Source organism: Marmota flaviventris, chromosome 17, assembly GCF_047511675.1.
Source record: "Marmota flaviventris isolate mMarFla1 chromosome 17, mMarFla1.hap1, whole genome shotgun sequence".
NCBI classification, from domain to species: Eukaryota; Metazoa; Chordata; class Mammalia; order Rodentia; family Sciuridae; genus Marmota; species Marmota flaviventris.
In genome coordinates this window covers 44,471,559-44,496,472 of record NC_092514.1, presented here as the reverse complement: position 1 = coordinate 44,496,472, position 24,914 = coordinate 44,471,559, and the positions used below count along the sequence as shown (strand labels likewise).

The following is a 24,914-nucleotide window of genomic DNA, read 5'->3' as shown; positions in this document are numbered from 1 at the left end:
TGGTTCTGAGAATTAAACCCAGTGTCTCACACATACAAGGCAAGTACTCTACCACTGAGCAATAACCTCAGTCCTCCTGAAGAGCTTTTAAAGGCCCCTTTTTGGGCTGGGGATATGGCTCAAGCAGTAGCGCGCTCGCCTGGGGTGCGTGCGGCCCAGGTTGGATCCTCAGCACCACATACAAAGATGTTGTGTCCGCCGAAAACTAAACAATAAATATTAAAATTCCCTCTCTCTTTCTCTTTAACAAAAAAATAAATAAAGGCCCCTTTTCTACCTCTACTGAAATAAATCAGATGTTGGTAAGCCTGAGCATCAATATTTGTTAAAAATGCCTCAGATGATTCTATGTACAATTATGGTTAAAGACCATTGTTTTAAGATAAAGACCTCTGAATTCTATTCAGGTGGTGCATGAACCAGCAGCCCAAGTGCCACCTGGGAGAGTGATAGACAAGCAAAAGCTTGGACATCACCTTAGACCTCAATTCCAGAATATACATTTATTTATTTATTTATTTACTTACTTAATTTATGCCAATGATAGAAACCATGGCACTATAGCTCACTATATACTGAGCTACATTCTCAGCCCTTTTCATTTTTTTGAGACAGGGTCTTGCTTAGGTTGCCCAGGCTTAAAACTCATTGAACCCCATCCCTATCTCTTCATCTATTCTGTGGTTTTAACCTATTTATTGTCTTCACAGAATGAGTTCAAACCTGCGATCCTCCTGCCTGAGCCTCCTGAGTGGCTAGAATTACAGACATGCAACAAAATCCATATTTTAACAAGATTTCCAGGTGATTCATCTGTAAGATAAAATTTGTGAAGTGCTGGTCTAAATGGTATTTCTGGATCAAAAAACATTTACATTTAAAATACACTCAAAAATCTCTCTGTAGATAAGTGGCACCAATTCATATCCCCAACACAGATGCTTGATTCCCCCCTCTCCCACCAAACTTAGATCTTACCGATATTTTTCCTCATTAGTTATCTTATTTTAATTTACATTTTTGATTATCAGTGAAACTAGACATCTTTTAATATGCTAACTGGTTACTTGTTATGCTTCTTTAAAAAAAAATATTTTTATTAGTTGTTGATGGCCACCATTTTACTTGTTTATTTATAATGCAGTGCTGAGATTCTAACCCAGTGCCTCACACATGCTAGGAAAGTGCTCTACCACTGAGCCACAACCCCATGCCCTTTGTTATGCTTCTTTTCTGAATTGCTCTTTGCATGTTTTTCCATTAAGGTGTTTGTCTTTTTCTTAGAAGTTATTAGATCTCTTTGGATATTAGGAATATAAACCTTTTAGTCATACAATATATTGCAACTCTATCGATAATTTGTTGACTTTATCCTCATTCAGCCATTATTTTATATTTTTAATTAATTAATTAATTTTGTAGTTGTAGATGGACAGAATGCCTTATTTTGTTATTTTTATGTGGTGCTGAGGATCGAACCCAGTGCCTCACACATGCTAGGCAAGTTCTCTGCCACTGAGCTACAGCCCCAGCCCTTACATTTTTAAAAAATCTATTTTTTAGTTGTAGGTGGACATAATACCTTTATTTTTTTTTAGTTGTCAATGGACTTTATTTATTTATATGTGGTGCTGAGACTTGAACCCAGTGCCTCACACATACTAGGCAAGTGCTCCACCACTGAGCCACAACCCCAGCCCCCAATACCTTTATTTTTATGTGATGCTGAGGATTGAACCCAGTGCCTCGCGCTCACTAGGTGAGCACTCTACCACTAAGCCCACCACCCCAGCCCAAAATTTTACATTTTTATATAGTAAAATTTAAAAATCTCTTCACTTTGAACCCACTCTAAGATTAATAAAATTGTCACATATTTCTTAATGTTTATGTATTTATTTTTAATTAAAAATTTTTATTAATCAGACATTTTTTTTGGTACAAGGACTCAGCTTTTATGTTTTTCCAAATGTTTGGTCAGATATCCCATTATCATTTGTTGAATTATCTAACTTGATACACATTATTTAATATTCTAAATTCCCAAAACTTTATACTTCAGTTCTTTCTTTGGACTCTTTTTATATTATATAAATATTCATTTCTATGTTGATGCCATACTGTTAATTATTGAACTTTAAACTATTCCTAAGTATGTAGTAGTATAAATCCCTACTCTTGCTTTTCAGTATTGCTTCCATCAAACATTTATAAAGTCCTTTTCATTTATAAACTCCTACTCCACTATTGCCCTACTTTATTTAATATTTAATGTGCCTATAACAAAGTATCTAAGTCTTGGTACTGTATGAAGATAACAGATTTATTTCGTTTTCAGTTCTGTTAATCCAAGAGGATGGTGCTGGCATCAGCTTCTGGTGAGAGCAGATAGTGTCATGTAGTGGGAGCACATGTGAGGAGGATCAGTGTCAGATGACAAGAGAGAAAGCAAGAAGGCTAGCCAAGAAAGCTAAATTCACTTTATATATCAAAACCTACTCCAGCAGTAACCAATCTAGACTCACAACAACTATCCCACTTCAGGACACAAGTTGGTGCCCTTAAGGGCCTACTTTACTAGGTCCCACCACTTCCCTAGGTTCCACCACCTCTCAATACCATTACATTAAGGAACAAGCCTCCAGCACATGAAATTTTGGGGAACAAATCATATCCAAGAATAGCAACTATACAATTAACAGTCTTAATTTAGAGAGTGGGGTTTGCTTACTTAACTTCCACAGGACCATCTTATTTCTAAGCTCTTTCTTGGGGATACCTCACTATAACCCACTTTTAACACCAACATGTATGAGTAAAAAACAAATCTGAAATGTCCTAATAATCCTAGTTTTCCAAGGGTGCTTTAGAGATTTAATTCAGTAGTTAGCCAATGTTTATTTTTTCTTTGCTTAAGCAAGGTTGCTTATTATTTTTCTAGTAAGCCAATCTTTATCTACTGTGTGTCTGGAACTTGTTACATGTCTGCTTTCCCATCTTGAGGAAAAGTGAAGGACTCAGTATGTTACAAAAAACTCAGCATCAAACCCACAGAATAGATGAGGAGATAGGAATGGGGCTTAAAGAGTTTTAGTCTGAATTTAGCTCTTATTTAACTTTCATAATCATACTTTGAACTCCAATCATGGAAGACTACGGTTTAAGAATACAAAATTTGTTTGCTCCAGTATGATCCTGGGTAGGTCATGGGAACTTAAGAAGCCTCCCCTAGAATAATAACTTTTAGTGGTGTTGTGAAGATTAAAAATAATTGTCCAGTTAACAAATATTTGCTGAGCACCTAATATATGCAAGTGGCAATAACTCAGTGAACAACTTAGACATAATTCCTGGCCTTATGGAATATGGTCTATGTGTGGGTTGGGAAAAGGCAGGCAGGCTACTAAGGAAGAATTTCAGAGGTCCCTAATCTAGACTAAGCTTCAGGGACTTCAGAAAATCTCTTTAAAAAAGTAAAGTGAAAGCTAAAACCAAACAATGAAGTAGTTAGTTGAGGAGAGGCATATTCTAGTCAAGAATAACATGTGCCATACATTTGAAGAATTGAGATAAGTTTCATATTTCTAGAAGCAATGGGCAAAATTCTGGACAAGGAAATGAAACAATTATCTTTGTACATAAAAATATCATTTTACAAATAAAAATAAATGAAAAGATTGTTTTGGAGAAAAAAATTAGAGTACGAAAGAAAGTTTTAAAAATGCTTTTACCCTACTTCCTGTCCCCTGGCTTTGAACCTTCCACTGGATTCCCATGTTTGGCCATAGTTTTATAATCCCCTTGCTCAGTTTCCATCCTCACTTCCTTCCAGTCAACTCCCTTGTTGGGAACAACTTACCTTCAGAGTTGTAAGACTGGCTCTTTCTCATGATTCCAACCAAAGTCCAAATATCCCTTCTTTAGAATAGTTTCACCTGAACACCTGACCTGATGTTAAGTTGCCTCCCCTACAGCATTTACTATTACTTTTAACCTATTTATTGTCTTTATAGCATTAGTTCAATATTGGGTATATCAGTAAGATACCTGAAATATAAGAGATAAGATAGCTTGTAATAGAGGTCTGGTCGTACACTTAAAATACAAATCTGAAATTGTTAGTCCATAGGTGCTAACTGAAATCATGGGAATAAACCATGTTGCTTAGGAGGAAAACTTGCAGTGAAAAAAGACAAAGGCAGAGCCTGTAAAGGAGGGTGAGGTGAAGTAACGAGAGAGAGAGAGAGAGAGAGAGAGAGAGAGAGAGAGAGAGAGAGAGAGAAGAAATAACAGTGTGCAACATCAAGGAAGCTAAGAGGACAGACTGAAAGAGAAACTGACAATGCGGTCAAAGTGACTAAGGAATTTAGGAATATGGAAGTCACCAGTGACCTTAGTGACTGCTAGAGAATGGAAGGAGTAGAATTTGAGTGGGTTGAGAAGAGCGGGAGGTGAGGTACTAAAGATAGCAGATGTAGACAAGAATGTTTCAAGAATTGCTGTGGGAGGAGAAGGATGGTATAGTAGGTAGAAGGAAAGGTGGGATCCAGGGAATACTTTTTTAAAGATAGGAAAATCTAAGTGTGTTAATGCTTATGAAAAGAAGCTAATAAAGAAGAAAGGTTGAAACTACTAAAAAGAGAAATGCTAACCTCAGAAGGAAAACCCTGAGTGGACAGAAGATGAGATTGACCTAAGGATAGGAAGAGGGATACCGCCTTTATTAAAACAGGGAGGAGAGTGGAAAGAATATGTACAGTCCAGTATTGACTGCTTTACCTACAACAACTTCTGTTAATTATGTTTGGAGTTTTGGTGGCAGGAAGCTGAGTTAACTCCCACCTGAGGGCTTATATTTTCTCTGAAGTCATCTGTTGAGTATTGATAGGAAGTAAGAGAGGACAGTTTGAAATAGCTGATGAGTGAAAGAAGCAGCATACTAAAGAAACAGTGGGACTCCCATGTGCAGGAAAATTGATTAATATAAATAAAGCAACTGGTATATAATAATTGCTCTATAACCAATAAATAATATCTATCAACATTATGATTACTAATACTGACCACTATTTTTTACAGTCACGGGCCAAATAAAAGAATTTCTGTGTGGGTAGATTACAACCCTTATTACAGGGAGTTGGTATAGGACCTATATCCTTGATGCATACTAACAGATAATAACATAAGTCACCATTTATCATTGTATATCTGCTATTAGACCTTATATTTTTACTTATGTTGGTTCTGAAAGACTATTTATTATAAATATCTGTATTTCTCAAAGTATTATTTATAAATGAATTTGTTTTCTGGTGGTTTTCTGCTGGATACAATGGCAAGCAACTGTTTTCTTGCTATAAAATAGCCAAACAGACTTGTACCTTCCCATTTTATCTGTACAAGGCAAAATTTCTGGGCACTATTCACAATAGGAACTATTCAGTTTTCACAAACAACAGGCCTGCTACTTACTCACCAAGGCAGAACAAAATGCTAGCTGGTAAGTGCTGCAGTGTAGCACATAGTTTCCAAGACAGGGTCTATTCATATATGAAGATTCCAAATGGGAGGTAATGAAAGATATAAACCCTCTAAAAATCAGGCTAGCTACACATAGGCCAGGAATCAAAAAGAGGCTAAGCTAAACAAAACATTGTGATTAGTATTACCACAATTTCATTCTTGTAGTACACTAATGATGTGAGATTCACAATCAAAAACACATGGAGAAGATGTTGTTTACCTTGAACAGTTCAAAAAATCTTAGCATTTTATTGTTATCTCTTACTAAGCTACTTCTAGCTGGAATGGGAATAGGGCAATCCCAGCCAAAAGGTTGGGCAGTATTTCTGTGATAAAACAGGGGCAACTGGTACCAGCATATATGAAGGTAGCTGCCCAAGTGCCAAACCCTGTAACAGAAATATATAGCTGGAACCTAAATGGTATTGAAAATAAACATTTTATTATATAACAGGAGTTAAAATATTCAAAAAAATTAACACCAACAAAACCAAAAACCATTCTGAGCACAATTTTAAAATTGCAACTACCTTACACTTTTCAGAAATTTGATTGAAAAACAAATGGTTACATATGCTGCCCACAGATGGGGCCAAACCATTATGTCTACTGTAGTAGCTGAACAAATTGTGAGTTAGGGAACTGGAACCACTGCCCCAATGGCAACTGCAGCAGAAGAAAGAAAAGCTCACAACCAAGATGCTCAAACTTGGGTCAGAATCCATCTGTGATCCATTTCCAGTCAATCTGACAAGTCACTCTGATCCAGCACAATTATCCTGTATTTACATGTTTTAAAAGACAAAAAGAAAAAAAAGTTTCCAGTTGATATATATGCTTTTTATTATTATTGTTTTTGTTTTTATTTTTTGTGTGGTGCTGGGAATTGAACTCGGATCCTGATACATCCCCAAGCATCTCAAATGCTTTATTTGAGACAGGCTAGCCTTGAGCTTGTGACCCTCCTGCTTCAGCCTCCTAAATCACTGGGACTACAGATGTGCACCACTGTGCCCTTCCCAATACATACTTTTTTATGGACACAATATATTTTTATGTGGTGCTAAGGATCAAACCCAGTGTGCAAGGCAGGCACTCTAACACTGAACTACAGCCCCAACCCTACATACATTTTTTCAAAAGATACAAACAACATCCTCTTTCTGTTCTACAGAATTTAAGGAAAAGGGATTTTGATATTTCTTTTTTTTAATATTTATTTTTCAGTTTTTGGTGGATACAGCATCTTTATTTTATTTTTATGTGGTGCTGAGGATCGAAACCAGCGCCCCGCGCATGCCAGGTCAGCGTGTTACCGCTTGAGCCACATCCCCAGCCCAGGGATTTTGATATTTGTAATCAAGGGAGATTATGATCAGCAACTTATAATGGAAATGCAAAAATGATGCAAAGCAATTGACAGCAGCAACTTATGTATACCTTCTGTATGAAAAGTATTCTCAGGCTGCTTCTACTACTAATTTAAATAAAGTTAGAATTAATTTCACCTTTTTTAATAAACAGAAACATGTATCTATAAACTGAGCAACTTCGTCTTTTTTATTTTATTTTTTTTGTGGTTGTAAATGAACAGAATGCCTTTATTTTTATGTGGTGCTGAGGATCGAACCCAGTGCCTCACACATGCTAGGCAAACATTCTGCCACTGATCTACAGCCCCAACCCCGTGCAACTTGGTCTCATTAATATTTATTTAGAAACCAGTGAATATTTCAATTTGCTTATGTAAATGGTAAACTTTAACCTATAAACACAGGATATCTCATTACCTGGATGGTTCAGACCAACCCAGTCGCTTCCAAAAACACGGTTTTAGTTCATCTTGGTGAAATATAAGAGGAAGGAAAAAACAACCTGATTACTTTCTAGGTCAAAGAGTGTCAGAATTCAGAATTCACACTAGTGTTCTCTCTGGTTTAGTGTAAACTGTTTTACCTATAATAGTTGTTCTATAGAGGCAGAATGGTTAATGGCTTTCCCTCCTAATATTCTGAAGCTCTTTGCCACAGCAATGGACACCAATGACACTAATTCGCAAATACTAACTAAAAGCCCATACACTCTAGTCAAGGTTCTGGAGGAAACAAAATGTACCCATGGCAAATACAGATAAAGATTACTTAATGAAGTAACTACATACAAAGGTTCAGGGAACAAAAAAAGGAATGGCAAGGCATTCGGTGACTAGCAGCAATGGGAAACCTAGGTCTGAAGGGACTGAGGAATGGGGATGAGAGGACAGCTGGAACTGGGAAAGACTGGCTGCCTCATAGAAGCTGTGCTTGTGAAGGAACACCACTTCTATCAGATGCAGGGTGTTGAAACAGGCAGGGAGGGAAAGTAACCCCTTAACATCTCTTCTGCCCTCTGCTCTTTTGCCTGGGGCCTCCCTCTGACCAACAGGAAGCCAGGGAGAGGCAGTCCACTAGAGTCAGCATCCCAGGACACAAAGCAAGGTAGAAAAATTAAATGAGGAAAGGATGAAAGGGATACCATATATGACCTGAAAGAGTTAATGTTTTTTTTTTTAATATTTATTTTTTTAGGTGTAGATGGACACAACACAATGCCTTTATCTTTATGTGGTGCTGAGGATCGAACCTGGGTCCCGCCCATGCTAGGGGAGCTCTCTACTGCTGAGCCACAATCCCAACCCAGAGTTAATGTCTCTTAAACAGGAGATTGTTGTTTGTAAATAGCCTAAAGCTCTATTAAAACAGTTTTGAAATTAAGGTTAATTTATGACTTTTTCATTACTTGTAAACCTCATTTAAATTCCATAATATATGACTTCTTACTGGAGTCTGAAGCATCCATGTAAGCTAAATTTAAAATTCTTTTGAAGATGTTGGACAACTAGAAGCAAAACACCTCTCCAGACAATAAGATTAGCCAATGGTTTTTTTTAAGAAATATAACTTGTTGTTACTGTTTTTGTGATGAAGCTATGATCAGCAATTAACAGAAAACCTACACTGAACTGCAAGGGGAAAGAAATTATCAAAGGAAGGAAGATTGTGTATAACATTTGGGAAACATTATATAATAACTTTGATGCTCATCAAAGCCTAAGGACTGCAGACTGCATTATAAACAATCATTAATTCATACCTTCTTCTGAAGCCCCTAAAAAGCTGTCTGATTTCCTTCTCTCTGGCTTGATGCTTTTTTCCCCTTTTCTATGCTTTTCACCAACTTCTTGATCATTGGTTGCTTTCTCCCTTTAAGAACAATGATTTGGGGCATTAAACCACATACATAACAGCCAGGGGCAGGACTGTACTCTGAAGGAAACATAGCAATTAGGAGTATCACAGTGTTCCCTTTGGGCCAGGTGTTGGTTTAAGAGCTCTAATGTACCGTTAACTTGCTTAATTCTCTTAACAACTATATGAAGTAGTTACCTTCAATGCCCCCATTGTGATAAGGAAACTGAGGCACAAAGGTATTACATACACCTACTAAGTCCTAGAGCTGGTATCTGACCTACACAGCCAACCTAATCAGACTCTGTTTTTAACCACTAGACAATATAGCTGGCCTCAAAGGGGAAAAAAAAAAAAAAACACCCTCATTTTATGTCGTAATTGGTGGTTTTGAAGAAGACCACCATTTGATCACCTTTCTCTGATATGAAATGTCTAAATAATTTGACTATCTTACACTTTAAGAACAAATTTGTTAAACTTTTAAGCAGAAACCCCCATTCAACAATAAGCTCCTTAAAGGCAGAGTCATTGATCCCCCTGTGCACCTCCTGCCTTAGCACAGTGTTCAGCTCATTGTCAATGCTCAAGAGATGCTGGCTGAACCTAACACTATTTAGGGATTCTTTTTCTGCTTTCATTTCATGGACAGTAGAAACAAAATATGTAAAATGAGAAGGGCTGGGGATATAACTCAGTGCTTGCCCAACATGAGTAAGGCCCTAGGTTCAATCCCCAGCACTGCAAAAAGAGAGAGAGAGAGAGAGAGAGAGGAGAGAGAGAGAGAGAGAGAGAGAGAGAATGAGAATTAAACAGAAAGGGTGAAAAGAGACTTTTTTCCTCTCTAAACTTCCACTAACAGAATCACAGGGTCAGAGGTGAGGAGGGGCTGGGGCTGTAGCTTAGTGGTAGAGCACTTGCCTAGCACATGTGAGGCACTGAGTCCGATTCTCAGTGCCACATAAAAATAAATAAATAGGGCTGGGGCTGTAGCTCGGGGGTAGAGCACTTGCTTAGAATGCATGAGGTGCTGGGTTTGATCCTCAGCACCAGATAAAAATAAAACAACAACAAAAAAAGGCATTCTGCCCATCTATAATTTTAAAAAAAAGAAAAATAAATAAAATAAAGGTATTGTGTCCATCTACAACTAAAAAATATTTAAAAAGAGTGGGAGGAGGTGTTTGAGTTATCTTCTGCCTGTGTCCAAATGCCCCAGATCAGAGTCTCATCCAGTCTCTTCTGAGCAGCAGTAGCCATTGTTGAAGTAACTGGAAAGCCAACTGCTCTCCCTATCCAGTGGCTGTGACCACTAGAAAGTCAGTGCTTTACTGAATACAAATCAGTTACTCTGTAATTTCTAGTCACTATTTCTGTCCTTTGGGGCAGAAGAGAGTAAGCTGACTCTCTTCACTTTACAGTATTTCAGGCATTTGAGGGAAGATATCAAATTCTCCACTCCATCTGCTCTTCTCAGGCTAAGCCTCCCCAGCTCCTTCAGCTGTTCTCATATGACCTGGTTTGCAGACCTGTGACTGTTCTGTGGTTACCCTATTCTGTTTATTAATATCTCATTAAATGTGGCACTAAAAAGTAGTCCCACATTGCACCCTAGGAGTGCTCTAAACAGCACATTACCGGTCTCAAACATCACCTTGATCTAATCAATACATTTCTGTCTATACAGCACTAATGTTGCATTGACCTTTTCAACAACTGCATCAACCAGAGCTTCAGAGAGTCATGTCGATGCCTTCAAGAATTTATTGAATTGTTACTATGTCTCAAGCTGCATGCTAAATGCTTGGTATACAAAACTAAGAATTCCTGCCATTAATGTAACTATAGTGAGTAAGAATTTCCAATTAAAATTTTTTTTTCAGGCCAAGTGTCCTAGGAGTACTCTGTTTTTGAATCTTTTACCTTCATCTTTTTTTTTTTTTTAAAAGATGCCCAGGCTGGCCTTGAACTCCTGGGCTCAAGAGATCCTCCCTACTCAGCCTCCTGAGTAGCTGTGATTATAGACATGCACCATTGTGTCTAGCTTTATCTTTTTTTTTTTTTTTGTACCAGGGATTGAACTAGGGGTACTCAACCACAGAGCCACATCCCCAGCCTTATTTTATGTTTTATGTAGAGGCAGAGTCTCACTGAGTTGTTTAGCACCTTGCTGTTGCTGAGGCTGGCTTTGAACTTGAGATTCTCCTGTCCCAACCTCAAGAGCTGCTGGGATTACCCTGTTATCTTTATCTGTCAATACCATTTTGAATCCCCAGTCTATCATCCATCACATTAGCACTCATTCCTAGATTTGTTATCTAAAAATTTGATAAATATGCCTTTCCTGATATAATTCAAATGACTGATGAAAAGGTTGAAATAAGTAGGGACAAAATACAGTAATCTTAGAGGCCTCTCCTATACTGATATCAATTTGCTAATCAATATCTTGAGCACTGTGGGTGACTGGAGGGAGAGAGACAAGTGTGAGAATGCAGACACTTGGAGTCAGGGCTGGCTTATCTATAGCAGTTTAATGCCATTACCAGACATTCATTCTCCAAGAAGTCTAAAACCTAGCCCCATTTCCTCAAAAAGAAGAAAATAGGAGTCTAATACCTCTATGCCTTAGGAATTATATAAATTTTAAAGAAGAACCCCCAATGGGGAATACTAACCTTGTAGAGCCTTTGCGGGGGTCCTGCTGCTCCATGCTCTCCTCAGATGGCTGAAACCATCTTTCCAGATCTTCATCAAGAGTAGAATGAGCTCTATCCAAGGGAAAGTGAAGAGAATGGTGACAATAGTCTTTTTCCCTCTCCCTTGACAAGGAAACATAACACTCTATAGAGTGGCAAGAAACTTTAAAACCTGTGCTTTCTCTATACAGTTGAGGAAATGTAAGTTTGGTCAGACTGTATGTAGACTCACAGAGGTCACATAGATCTAATTTAAATATATACAAAATAGTCCCATAGTCCCTTGACAAAAAGCCATGGCATCCATGATATCACTGCTTCCCAATGTCAAATGCTGACTCTTGTCTCAATCTAGGTCATTAAGTCAGTTTCTACCTTAAGTCAAGATTGCATATGCTTTCTACTTATTCTTCTAAGAACTACCTCTGAGGCTAGAAGATGAAAGTAGGATGTTTTAAGAAAGCCTGAAAAATATCCCCCATCAAAAAAATATCTTCCACTCTAGCTTGGTCCCTAGAACTGACAAACCATTCATAGCACTGAAATGTCTGAGCATCTGTGGAGCATGTCTGTGGTAAGTACTGCCACCAGTTCTTTTGGAAAAGGATGAGACAATAACATTAGCTAACTTTTGACCATGTACAAAGAATTTTATGTTTGAATAGCCAAACCTAACTTGGTCTTCTTAAGCAATTATTCTTTTACCTTAAATTATGGCACAGATTTTTAATGACAGCATTTTGGGGAGATAGAAGGAACAGTTATATCACAGATCAAAATTTTCTAAAACATCCCTTGAAAAAAAATTTTCCCCCTTCTTGCTTCTTTCTTTTCTCTGTCTCTAACCCTCTCTCTATTTTATTCTTAGATCCTAGGGCTCCAGTCTCCTCCTCTACTTCCCAGACCTTTCCTCTTCCAGGTCTCTCCTTTTTCCTTCTTATAAAGAATACCATATCCCTTGAAGAATATGACAGACACTAGATTCATTAACCAAAAGTTATTCAAAACACTCTTATTTGCTGCTGCCTTTTATAGCAGTTGGGATGTTAATTCAATTTCTGGTCTCCCTTGTACCCAATAGGGGTCATGTGTCAGTTTGAACTATTCGATAAAGTGGATGTGGGCTGGGAAGAGTTTCTTGGGAAATTTTGCTTTCCAGATAAAATGGGGCAGAATCAACTAATATAGTCCTTTGTCTCACCCGCTTATATCTGCCTGGTGTGCGGATAGCTGCCATCTTGCAAATGGGAGTTGACAAGCCAGAAAGAGTTTCAGTTTTGTAAAATGATAAATGTGTGGAGAATTGTTGCATAACAATTTGAGTACAGATGCCCTTGATTTATATTGTAAATACTGTTAAGTTGTAAATACATTTCTTATTTAATACACCTAACCAACCAAACAGCAAGCTGAGCAAGACAGTACACTGTAGAGTGTTGAGAGCCACAGCTGAAGGGGCCCCAGCAAACTTCCAGCTGCCGGCTGATGATTGGCTCACAGCAGCCCCAGCAACATCTAGCTGATTGGCTCCTCTGCGGTGATGCTCATTGGGCTGTTTCCCTGCCCTTTCAGACCACGGAGCTGCTCATTGGGGGACTTTTTTGGCTCCGCCCACGTGACCCAGCCAATCGGCCTCAAGAGCAGGAGGATTGTGGGAGGTAGAGAGAGAGGCTTGGGTTGGAGAGAGAGGCTTGTGAAAAGCCGGTTGTGGCAGTTGGGGCTCTGAGGGTTTTTCCTGAGAGGCTGTTTTGTTTGGCGTGTGTGGTTCTAAAAATAAAGTTAGTTTCTTTTGACAAGTGGCTCCTGATTGTGCCCAGCCAGACTGCGGCAGTAGAGTATTAGTCATTTACCCTCATGATTGTGAGGATGACTGTGAACTATGGCTTGTTGCTACTGTCTGGAATTCAGAATATCATACCATATATTGCTATCCCAGGAAAAGATCATAAAGTCATAAAAACATAGGTTGAACCATCATAAGTTGGGACCATATACATGCTTTTTAAAAAAATATATCTTTAGTTGTATATGGACATAATATCTTTATTTTATTTATTTTTTTATATGGAATTGAGAATTGAACCCAGTGCCTCACAGGTGCTAGGCAAGTGCTTTACCACTGAGCCACAACCCCAGTTCCAATCTGTATACTTAATATTACTGAACTATACACATAAAAATTATTAAGATGATAAATATTTTAAAAAATATTTTTAGTTGTAGTTGGACACAATACCTTTATTTATTTATTCTTATATGGTGCTGAGGATCGAGCCCAAGACCTCACACGTGATAGGCGAGCACTCTACTGCTTAGCCACAACCCCAGCCCAATACCTTTATTTTTATTTATTTTTATGTGGTATTGAAGATCTAACCCTACACCTCACACATGCTAGGCAAGTGCTCTACCACTGAGTCACAACCAAGATGGTAAATTTACCCCAAGATGGCAAATTTTATGTTATATTTATTTTACATATAATGTGTATGTATGTTGCATGTAAGTTTTATTAATGTATTTTACATGTAACATATATTATTTGTATTTTATCACAGTTAAATTTTTTAAAAAGCAGAAGACCTTTTAGGAATGGGAGTTATTAGGATAGTATGGGGAAAGATTGTTTTCCTCCTATTTGTCAATATTGTGGAAAACACTTAATATAAACAATGCAATTTTTAAAACCGTTTCAAAAGTCTAGCTTTTTCTATTACCTCTCTGTGTCCTCTTCTAGATCCTCAGTTTCTCTTGTCCAAAGCAAAATGTTATCATTTTTATTATGGGCAGTTTCTTGTTCTTCTAAATGCTTTTGATCTAAAAACAATTAAAAGAATTAGCTTTATTAGAATGAAAACATTAAGAAAGCCTGCCTTAAAACGGAGTATAGAAATTAAGGCCTATCAGTGTGGTTCCTTAAGTACGCAATGGACCAGCTCCTCTCTTCCCATTAGAGCAGGAGAACAGGTGGCAGTCTATAGGACACCTGTATTCAAAACAGCTGCATCTGGGAGCTCTTTGGTGCCAGGTGAAGCTTTAGGAAATCTAGCCTGTGCCAAGGTTCAGAGATGGATAGAACAAGCAGAGGAAAGAAAGGTCACACAAAAGATAAGGCAAGCAGCCCTGAGAACAAACTGAATAAATTTACTTCTTAGAAATGTTTCTAGGTTGGAGCCCCAGGGAAGGAATGTGGGTGGGGAAGAAACCCTCTAATGTATGATAAGGATTTTACATATGCTATCTCATTTCATTTGGCCACCAGTCCCATAAACGGAAGAGGACTAACATTTGCTAAATATTTTATGGATGTACCATGCACTGTTTGTGGAGCTACTATGTACATCATAATATAGGAATTATTATCCCCATTTTACAGATAAAGACAACTGAGACTCGGATATTAAACAGTTGGTCATATAACTGACTTAGGACAGTAGCACATATTCATAATTCCAACTACTCAGGAGGCAGAGGAAGGAAGAGCACAAGTTGGAGACCAGCTTCAGCAAATTAGCAAGGCCCTAATTTAGCAAGAAACTGTCTTAAAAGATAAAAATAAATAAATAAATAGGGGCATGTGGCTCAGAAGTCGAGAACCTTTAGGTTCAGTCCCTAACACTGCAAAAGCAAAAACTAGTAGAGTCAGAATTGAGGTGGAGTTGTGACTGACCTCAGGGTCACACTTCCCCGTATGTACTACTCTGTTTCCAAGGACAACATTACACCTAGAACCTGATGAAAAAATCTGAGAGTATATGCTCACCATTTGCAGTGATGCCCAGATCATGTACTGTGTTCTCATGCAACACTGTGGATGAATTCTGCTGCTGCTTCAGGTGCTCTGTCACAGTACAAAAGCAAAAGACAACTTATTCCTCCTTTGAATGACTCTAGGGCAGTGGTTCTCAAAGGGTGGTCCTCAGACCAGCAGCTCTGACTTAACCCAGGAACTTGATAGAAATGCCTTATCCTAGACCTACTGAATCTAAAACTCTGGCAGTATGGTCCAGCAATCTGTGTATTATCAAGACCTTCAAGATGCCTGATAAAGTTGGAGGACTACTACTTTAGGACATTCCAAATTTGAAGGAAATTTTTCAAGTAAGACAAAAAAAGATGATTATGATGATGCAGAGGATAGGTAATACTTTGCCGCACCCTATGTACTCAGGATTAATGTTCACACAGTCTTTTTTGTGTGTATGTATGGTGCTGGGGATTGAAGCCAGGGCCTTGTGCATGTGAGGCTAATGTTCACAATCTTTACAACAACCCTATGCAACTGACTGCATTATTGTTAATTGTGTTTAGTGAATGAGGAAATTAGGGTTAAGAAACTTGCCTAAAACCTAAGAAAGGTTAAAGAACTTGCCTAAAATCACACAGATAATCAGTGGGAGGATTGAGATTTGAATCCAGGCAGTTCTAACTCTAAGGTTTATGCTCCTAATCTCTATGTTATACTCTGTAAAAGAAATTTTGTTACAACATCAGAATAATTCAAATGTTTCCTCATCTCTACTGGCCTATGGAAAGACAAGAGGCAGAGAATATCCATTATTTCCATTTCCTAAAGAAATACTTACTAAAGACAAGCATCTGCTAAAATCAGTGGCTGCTCTGCATTTATTAAGTGCTCAGTCTCCTCAAAGTACTCTCCAGTGCAGAGCAAAAAGTCAGTTGCAGGGAGCACAGGCAGACCACCCTGAGCTTGCTGGTCTTGTTCTGGGAAGGTACAAGTTGGCTCCCTTCCTGCTGAGTAGGAAAGAGGTCCTACCTCACAAAGCTTGGCATCAAAGGGCCCTATAAGATCATTTTATATAGTTTGAAATTAAAAATCCATTTTAATCCTGATTAGTCCCTTGTTGATCTTAAATGATTACCTATATCTTAGGGTTCTAAAATTTCCCCTGTAGGTTCTTGTCAGGAATCTAGAGATTTGAATGTGGGTCCTCCAAAAGAGTAACAGCAGGTCATTCCCCAGAAATCTCTTTAGGGGAAACAATACATATACAATAGCCAGGTGAGTAAACCCATTATCAGGACAAACTACTCAAAAGCCCTCTACTTGATTATTTGCATAAGGCAGCCAGGACCTCCTAGAGGGAGAAGGCAGTGAACTTTTCCCCCTTGATTTATCATTAGGGAGTTCTTCAGTTGAGTAGGTACCTCCCATTTCTTCAAGGCCTAATGGGTCTAGTGTGGGGGAGGGTGAGTGCACAAACCCAAAATCTAATTTCCTTGAGGAAGAATGAGTGTGGATTGGTGACTCAGGCTCTGATAAAAGTTCCAAGGGTTTTTCTAAAACTGTAATGCTTTAGACAGAAGCATTAGAATCACGTAGTAAGGCTGAGAAGAGTCACTTCTTCATTTGGATATCTTTACGCAGTCCTGTAAGCGATGAACACAGGGCCAGTACAAAGAGGTCTGGCCTCCTTCAGACAAGTAATTTTGGGTATTGGGGAAGGACTAAGAGAGAAAAAGGACAGGGATTTCATGTGTGGATGATCTTAAAAGACTGCTTGCAGTCTGAGTTTATGGAAGGCTTCTTACTACTTGCATAGAAAACTCAATTCTTTTATTTTCTAAACATGTATTGAGTTCTTTTTATATACCAGGCTCTGTTCTAGACTCTGGGGATCAAACAACTAACAAAAGAGACAATTCCTTGAGGGGGAGAGAGACAAAATTAAAAAAGGATCCTCTGCTTTTTGTATTTCTGGAAAATTACTGACCCATTCAAAGTGACATCACCTAGAAACCTGCCCCAGATAATTGCCATAAGTGAAATGACTGTGCTGGGGTATGTACCATGAGACCAGAACCCAGGAGGAAACCTGGGAACACAGCTGCTACACTGGAGAAAGTGAGAGAGGGTTCACATGTGGTAACTACAGTAGAAGGACAGCAGGATCCACGGGCAAGTATTGATTACAGTCAAACTTGCAAGTACCTATTTAAGCCTACTTTGTATTTCTGGAAAATTATGCCATTGCTAAGGAACAAATGATACTAAAAATCTACTTAAGCAGTACACATGTGGGATAACCTCCAATCTCAACAGTTCTGTTATTTTAAGAAGAGCAACTACAGAGGAAGAATTTGCCGAGATTAACTAGAGAGTCTCAGAGGTAGAAAGTAGAGAGGTAGGGGTATGGGCCTAAGAGCCTGACCCATAAAAGCCTGTGACCTATATGACCCTGTGGCACTGAAGGCAAGGTTAAGTGAGGCAACAAAAGGCTATAGGGTTGGGGGTGTGCTCAGTGGTGCAGCACTTGCCCAGCATGTGCAAGGCCCTGGGTTTAATCCCCAGTACTGCAAAAATAAAATAAAAAAGGAAAGGGCCTGTAACTACGGGAAAAGAAACCAAGCAAGGAAGGTTTTAGAAGCTGACTGGATCCACTTAAACATGTCAAAGAACAGGGTCTGAGGGTTATAAGGAGACTAGAAGGCAGCTGGTCCTAGAGTCAGACCAATAAGCTCTCACTTCTTATGAGACTCAAAACCTCAGAGACTCTGAAAACCAACTAGTGTCCAGGAAGTTCTCTACAAGCTCCATAGCAAGAATAGGACCATCAAAAATACAATTAAACTCTCACAAATCTGGGGAAGAGGCATCCCCTAAGGGCAAGGGGATGGTCCATCAAGCTGCTGGGGAAGCAGACTACCTGCCTGCAAATTTTTCGATAACCTTGCATCATTTCTTCACACCAACCCAAATGTAAATAAAATTGAGTTGGTACTACTCAGTCTCTGCCTGAAATGGAAAATTCTAGTCTCATTAAATTTTATGACACTGACTCTTAGGAAAGGGATTTACCCACAATTTCAATACTTTGAATGCCTCCACTCAGGCCTCCAAGGAATGGCTGGTTTGGTTTAAAAAGGAGATAAGAGTTTCTTTAATAAAAGAAGTTTATCATCATAAATCATTTTAATATTTTTATTTCCCCTCACAATCATCACCATTGCCTTTAAGAAACAAAATGTAACAGATTCAGGCCAATATCCCAGCTAAGTTGTTGTGGTCCCTTTTATTGGAAAGCTGTCCCTTTCTGATTTTATCATTCAACCAGAACTTTGTAGGCCCTTTCTATTAGTGCCCACATCTGAGATGAGGAAACCATGCTGTGGTCAGTGACAATAACTGACAAGACCAAGTGTATTTTGTATTAAATGTTCCTGTTATGGTTTAGGTCTGGAATGTCCCCCACAATCTTCTGTGTTAAAGGTTTCATTCCCAGTGCAGCACTGTTTAGGGAGAGGTTTGGGAAAATGATTGGATCATGAGGGTTCTGACTTATTATTAGTAGGTCACTGGGGGCATGTCCTTGGGGACTTTATCTTGTCTCTAGTCCCTTCTTCTGTCTTTCTCTCTGCTTCCCGGTTGCCACAAACTGAGCAGCTTTCCCCTACCACACCTTTTCACCATGATATTCTGTCTCACCTCAGGCCCAGAGTAATGTAATTGGTCAATCATGAAATGAAACCATGAGCCAAAATAAACCTTTCCTCTTCCGAGTTGTTTGTGTCATATACTTTAGTCACAGTGATGAAAAGCTGGCTAACAGTCTCTTACCAATTTCGTCAAGTAGCTCCTGAGATGGTGGTGGTAGCTCATCAATGTGATGCTGTGAAATGGCTTCCATTAGTTCTTTAAAAAGATAAAGGGAGAAATGACTTAACACCTTCCTGAATCTGAAGTGGACTTTTCTAAGCCCCCTCATGAATTTGACTGAGGATTTCCAATGATGAAATAAATAAAGGATGAAAGAAAGTCTTTTATATAACAGTCCTAATAGATACCTCCTTCTCTTAAATGATTTTCTTAGTAGAGACCTCTCTTATTCTATCCCACTTACCTCAGTATTGGTTGGCCTGTGCCCCTTCCTTTGCTAAGGATATTTGAAGTAGGTTCTTACTAAGAGGCTGGGAGGTCCAATCTGGATCAGAATTGCTTAAGGAATATAGAGGTTATAGACCAGCCAAAATGGACAAAACACAAAGTAGAAGGCCTTTGTCTATAAATTTTCAGGCCAGGGGATATAAAAGCAACTGTACTTCAGGTCTTGCCCCAAGAGCTCAATTATAATAACAACCCCTCAATATAAGACAAAATCCATTCCCGGAGGGAAAATTTCAAGAGTTGTTCCAAAGGCTTAAGATATTAAAATTAATGTAATGAAAGCAAGAGTTGTAAAAACATCAGATCCTTTGGGCTGAGGATGTAACTCAGTTGTAGAGCACTTGTCTAGCATATGTGAGGCATGGGTTCAACTTCCAATACCACACCACCCACCAAAAAAAAAAAAATCCTTAACAGTATCAGACCCTTTTGATTAAAAAACTGTCTTCTAAGAATCTGTCCTGAGAAAAGGATCAGAAGTATAGTTAAAGATTTATGTATACAGAGCAAAAAGTTGGAAAGCAACATAAATCTTTGACATTAGGAAAGAGTTAAATAACATTGACTATTAAATAGAATGGACTTTAAATAGAATGGATTATTATGTAGTTATTTTATATATATATATATAAAATATATATATAAAATATATATATATAAAATATATATATAAAAATAAATAGTTTTTAATGACAAGGGAAAATACTCAAAATGCAGTTATTCCTCAGTATCTATAAGGGACTGATTCTAGGATCTCTTCTACCTGTGGGTATCAAAATTCATGGACACTTAAGTCTCTTACATAAAATGGTACAGTATTTGCATATAATCTTTGTATATCCTCCCATATACTTTAAATCATCTCTAGATTACTTAAAACAATAATACATTATAAATGCTATGTAAATAGTCATTTTACTGTATTGTTAAGGGAATAAGAACAGAAAAAGAGCATATACATGTTCAGAACAATTTTCTTCAAATATTTTTGACTTGCTGTTGGTTAAATTTGTGGATGTGGTACTCACAGAGAAGGAGGTTAAGTACATATCATCAAGGAAAAAAAGCAGTCTAGAACTGATATGCAACTATGCTATTTTTTAATATATTTCTAAATCTGTGAGAAAGATATATACTAAAATTATACATGAAATTAAAAAATTACAGTTATATAATTATTTTATTTTTTAAGCTTTGCTTTATTCTCCAAGTTTTCTATAACAAATCTGTTTCACAATCGGAGGAAATAGCATTTTTGTTTGAACCAAATATAGCTTCGACTTAAGTCTCCTTAAATTGGCTAACTATTATGAACTTCTACTTTGATATGACACACAGGTACCTTTAGGCAGGCTCCTTCTCTGGGTGGCTTGGGTTGATGTGTCAGATGTGGTAGCCATATTAGAGGAACCAACTACAGCACATGCAGACAATCTTTTCTACAAGTGAGATGTAAAAATAGCAACTGACACATGTGTTGAGTAAAAAAGTACATGCAGTTCAATCATTTCCACTTTTTAAAGAAATATTTTTTAGTTGTTGATCAACCTTTATTTTATTTATTTATTTTTATGTGGTGCTGGGGATCAAACCCAGTGCCTCACACATGCTAGGCAAGTGCTCTACCACTAAGCTACAACCCCAACCCTTATTTCCACTTTTTTTAAAAATTGATTTTATTTTTTATATACATGACAGCAGAATGCATTGCAATTCTTATTACACATATAGAGCATAATTTTTCATATCTCTGTTTGTATAATAAAGTATGTTCCCACCAATTCATGTCTTCATACATGTACTTTGGATAATGATATCCATCACATTCCACCATCATTGCTAACCCCTTGCCCCCTCCCTTCCACTCCCACACCTCTGCCCTATCTAGAGTTCCTCTATTCCTCCCATGCTCCCCCTCCCTAACCCTCTAGGAGTCAGGCTCCTTAGAGAAAACATTTGGCATTTGTTTTTTTTGGGATTGGCTAACTTCACTTAGCATTATCTTCTCCAACTCCATCCATTTACCTGCAAATGCCATGATTTTATTCTCTTTTATTGCTGAGTAATATTCCATTTGTATATATGCCACATTTTTTCAGTAGATCCATTCATCTACTGAAGGGCATCTAGGTTGGTTCCACAGTTTAGCTATTGTGAATTGTGCTGCTATAAACATTGATGTGGCTGTATCCCTATAGTATGCTGTTTTTAACTCCTTTGGGTATAGACTGAGGATAGGAATAGCTGAGGCTGGGTCACATGGTGGTTCCATTCCCAGTTTTCCAAGGAATCTCCATACTGCTTTCCATATTGGTTGCACCAATTTGCAGTCCCACCAGCAATGTATGAGTGTGCCTTTTCCCCCACATCCTCGCCAATACTTATTATTGTTTATCTTTATAATAGTTGCCATTCTGACTGGAGTGAGATGATATCTTAGAGTAGTTTTGATTTGCATTTCTCTAATTGCTAGAGATGATAAACATTTTTTCATATATTTGTTGTTTGATTGTATATCCTCTTTGAGAAGTGTCCTTGGCCCATTTATTGATTGGGTTATTTGTGTGGTTTTTTTGGTACTTAGCTTTTTTTTTTGAGAGAGAGTTTTTTAATATTCTTTTTTTTTTAGTTTTCGGTGGACACAACATCTTTATTTTATTTTTATGTGGTGCTGAGGATCGAACCCAGGGCCTTACATGCACTAGGCGAGTGCTCTGCTGCTGAGCCACAACCCCAGCCCATTCACTTTTTTATCTAGTAAGTTAAACTCATTCAACAGACCTCCTCTGGAAGCCTTCTCATCCCTTTCTGCCTCAGTACTTACCTCTGTGTTACATTAGGCCTCTCTTTCTCTCTAGACAATGAGCAACTCTGAAGAAAAGTATATGTCTTAGATGACTGGAAGAGGGTCTGACATGATGCCTGGCACTCAGAATCTATTTAGTCAACAGTCTGTTGAATAAAAGGGTAAATTCCTTACCATTTCCCAACTCCTTTATTTATTTATTTAGCTGTACTAAGGATTGAACACAGGCCTTATGCATGATAGGCAAGTGCTGTACTATTGAGCTATATGCCTATTCCTTTTTATTTTTGAGACAGAGTCTCACCAACTCACTCAGGCTGGCCTCAAACTTGCAATTTTCTTGCCTGAGCCTCCCAAATATCTGGGATTATAGATGTGCACCACTGTACTTGGTTCATTTCTTTAGATCTGAGTAAATGTTTTGTGAGCCTAATGCCCAAAGAAGATGACAATTAATTTTTTCATTGAGGGCCAAAGCAAATAATCAATCTGTCCATAGACGATACTATTAGTAAGCAGTATGAAGTAAGAAATCTGTAGTTTTCTCAAAAAAAATATACACGTAAAATATGAGAGAGACATGGGGCTGGGATTGTGGCTCATTGGTAGAGCACTTGCCTCATACATGTGAGGCACTGGGTTTGATCCTCAGCACCACATAAAAACAAATAAACAAAATAAGGATATTGTATCCATTTACAACTAAATAATATATATTAAAAAAAAAAACACTAGGGAGATAGAGAGGAGGAAAAAAGAGGTCAAAAAAGGATAGGATACAATTAAGTGTTTTTCCTGCAGATTATCAGTTCAGGAGTTCAGAGAAGAGGAAAAGCAATCAATACTCTCAGGGAAGTAACCAATGGATGCATCAGAGAGAAAGTAAATAAGCCTCCTACAATACAGATTTAGGCAAAGAGCCCCAGGGAAGCCTGGAGAAGAACCAGCTTATTTCTTGCTGTGTAATTAATTTGGAAAAATCTTGGCCCTTCATATCTCTGAGCCCCTTGGGCTGATCCTGTGAGAGTATAAAGCAGAATTGGTAAACTTACCAGATTGATCAGTTTTGGAGCAGGAGAGTCAGAGGAAGTAAGGAGAGAATCCAGGCTCTTTGCTTTTTCTCGAATGGTTATAAATTTATCAGAAAAAATTCGAATAGATTCTTGGCTATTCCAGCAAGAGGTAGACCTTGTTTGATCCTGAAGTGTGATACTTTCTAGGCAGTCTTTATACTGACTGTCAGATGAAGAAATTGACCCTATTGGAGAAAAAAAGGTGGTTAGTGTCTGAATTCTTTACATTACAAATGAAACACTCAAAATTCTTTAACTATGCAGATTTCCCAAAGTTGCTAACAACTGAAATAATCACTAATCTGAGACCTAGCTCCTCAAGTTATAAAAAATGAGAATATTTAAACCTGGCTATCAAAATAAAATAAAGGGAAATTAGACCACAAATATACTGGAAATATGGACACTAAAGAAAATATATTTGATGCTGGCTGTATATGGTTGTAGGACTCAAGAACTATAGATATTTAAGCACTGTTTGTTTTAAATTGAAAACTCTATAGACAATCAAATTTCTACACTAAATTCAGTAGTGCTCAGAGTACAGAATAGACCCTACATTTGCATGTCCCTACTACTGTAACAGCGACTTAATCATCACCACCACCACTACAACCACCACTACCTTGCCTCCCATGGGATTATTCCCTCCAGCTTTGGCCCTAAGTAAATACTTTTGGTCTGGGAGAAAACAGCCATCAGGTCTGATCTCCGGCCTGACTTCCCAGAGCTAATGGGCAGAGGTTGTGAGTTCGTTTCCCAAAACACTTCTCCCTGTTCATGATTACCTGGGCTAAGTGGAGTGCTGACACTAGTAGGTGCATGGTTTATTTTGGGTGTCTTGCATGAGGCTTTCTTAAAAGAGCTATCTTGTTCATAGGAGATACTAGACAGGTCTTGAATATCTGTCAATGATCTAAAGAATTAAGAGAACACACAGTAATTCTGAGAAGATGTTTAGAAAAATCAAGTAATATATTCTTGACAAGAATTTTTTTTTTTGGGGGGGGGGGTACCAGGGATTGAACTCAGGGGCACTCAACCACTGAGCCACTTCCCTAGCCCTATTTTGTATTTTACTTTGAACTTGTGATCCTCCTGTTTTAGCCTCCCAAGCTGCTGGGATTACAGGCATGCACCACCACACCCAGCAACAAGAATTTTTAAAGTATATTCTTGACAAAAATCTTTGTCAATAGATCAGAATTAAAGAATGTCTTAAACAGAATGTCAGAGTCAGGTACAGTGGCATGTGCCTACTGTCTCAGGTATTTGAGAGTCCAGGAGTTCAAGACCAGCCTGGGCAGCAAAACAAGACTCTGGGTCAAACAAGAAAAAGAAAAGGAGGAGGAGATGCAGGGAGAAGAGGAGGAGGAAAAAGAGAAGAAAAAAAAAGAAAGAGGAAGAAGATAAGGATGAGGATAAGGAGAAGGAGGCGGGAAGAAAGAGAGGGGGGAAAAGGAGAAGGAAAGGGAGAAGGGAAAGGCAAAGAGGGAGAAGTGTGAGGGGAAGTAGGAAGGAGAAGAGAGAAAGGAAGCCAGATGAGGAAAAGGAGGAGAGAGAATATTAGAGACACCTTAAAAAAGAAATACTAACTTTAAAGACATCTTGGCAGCTAAAAATAGATAAAAGGATATTTATGTGGAAGGCAGATTTAATCTATCACAAACATAAACTTTT

At 38.1% G+C, this 24,914-nt stretch overlaps 1 protein-coding gene and 1 long non-coding RNA gene across 7 annotated transcripts in view; one reads left to right on the top strand and one right to left on the bottom strand.

Annotated features, from left to right (window-relative positions):
* The first annotated feature begins 334 nt into the window (after positions 1 to 334).
* Positions 335 to 8,276, top strand: LOC139702310 (uncharacterized). Its single transcript, XR_011704899.1, has 2 exons — positions 335 to 804; positions 8,091 to 8,276. It is a non-coding gene; the product is annotated as an uncharacterized lncRNA (long non-coding RNA).
* Positions 5,944 to 24,914, bottom strand: part of LOC114080975 (inactive serine/threonine-protein kinase TEX14) — an 82,837-nt gene continuing 63,866 nt past the window's right edge. For 4 of the 6 annotated variants that reach the window (XM_071603105.1, XM_027922548.3, XM_071603103.1 and 1 more), the window contains 10 exons: positions 24,023 to 24,150; positions 23,214 to 23,419; positions 20,698 to 20,794; positions 19,029 to 19,103; positions 15,213 to 15,290; positions 14,167 to 14,266; positions 11,429 to 11,521; positions 8,656 to 8,765; positions 7,314 to 7,365; positions 5,944 to 6,302 (listed from right to left, as the gene is read on the bottom strand). In XM_071603105.1, the coding sequence (XP_071459206.1) occupies positions 6,266 to 6,302; positions 7,314 to 7,365; positions 8,656 to 8,765; positions 11,429 to 11,521; positions 14,167 to 14,266; positions 15,213 to 15,290; positions 19,029 to 19,103; positions 20,698 to 20,794; positions 23,214 to 23,419; positions 24,023 to 24,150 (976 nt within the window). In that variant the 3' untranslated portion in view covers positions 5,944 to 6,265. The remainder of the gene's footprint in view (positions 6,303 to 7,313; positions 7,366 to 8,655; positions 8,766 to 11,428; positions 11,522 to 14,166; positions 14,267 to 15,212; positions 15,291 to 19,028; positions 19,104 to 20,697; positions 20,795 to 23,213; positions 23,420 to 24,022; positions 24,151 to 24,914) is intronic. The other 2 variants (XM_071603102.1, XM_071603101.1) reach the window with 2 other exon arrangements.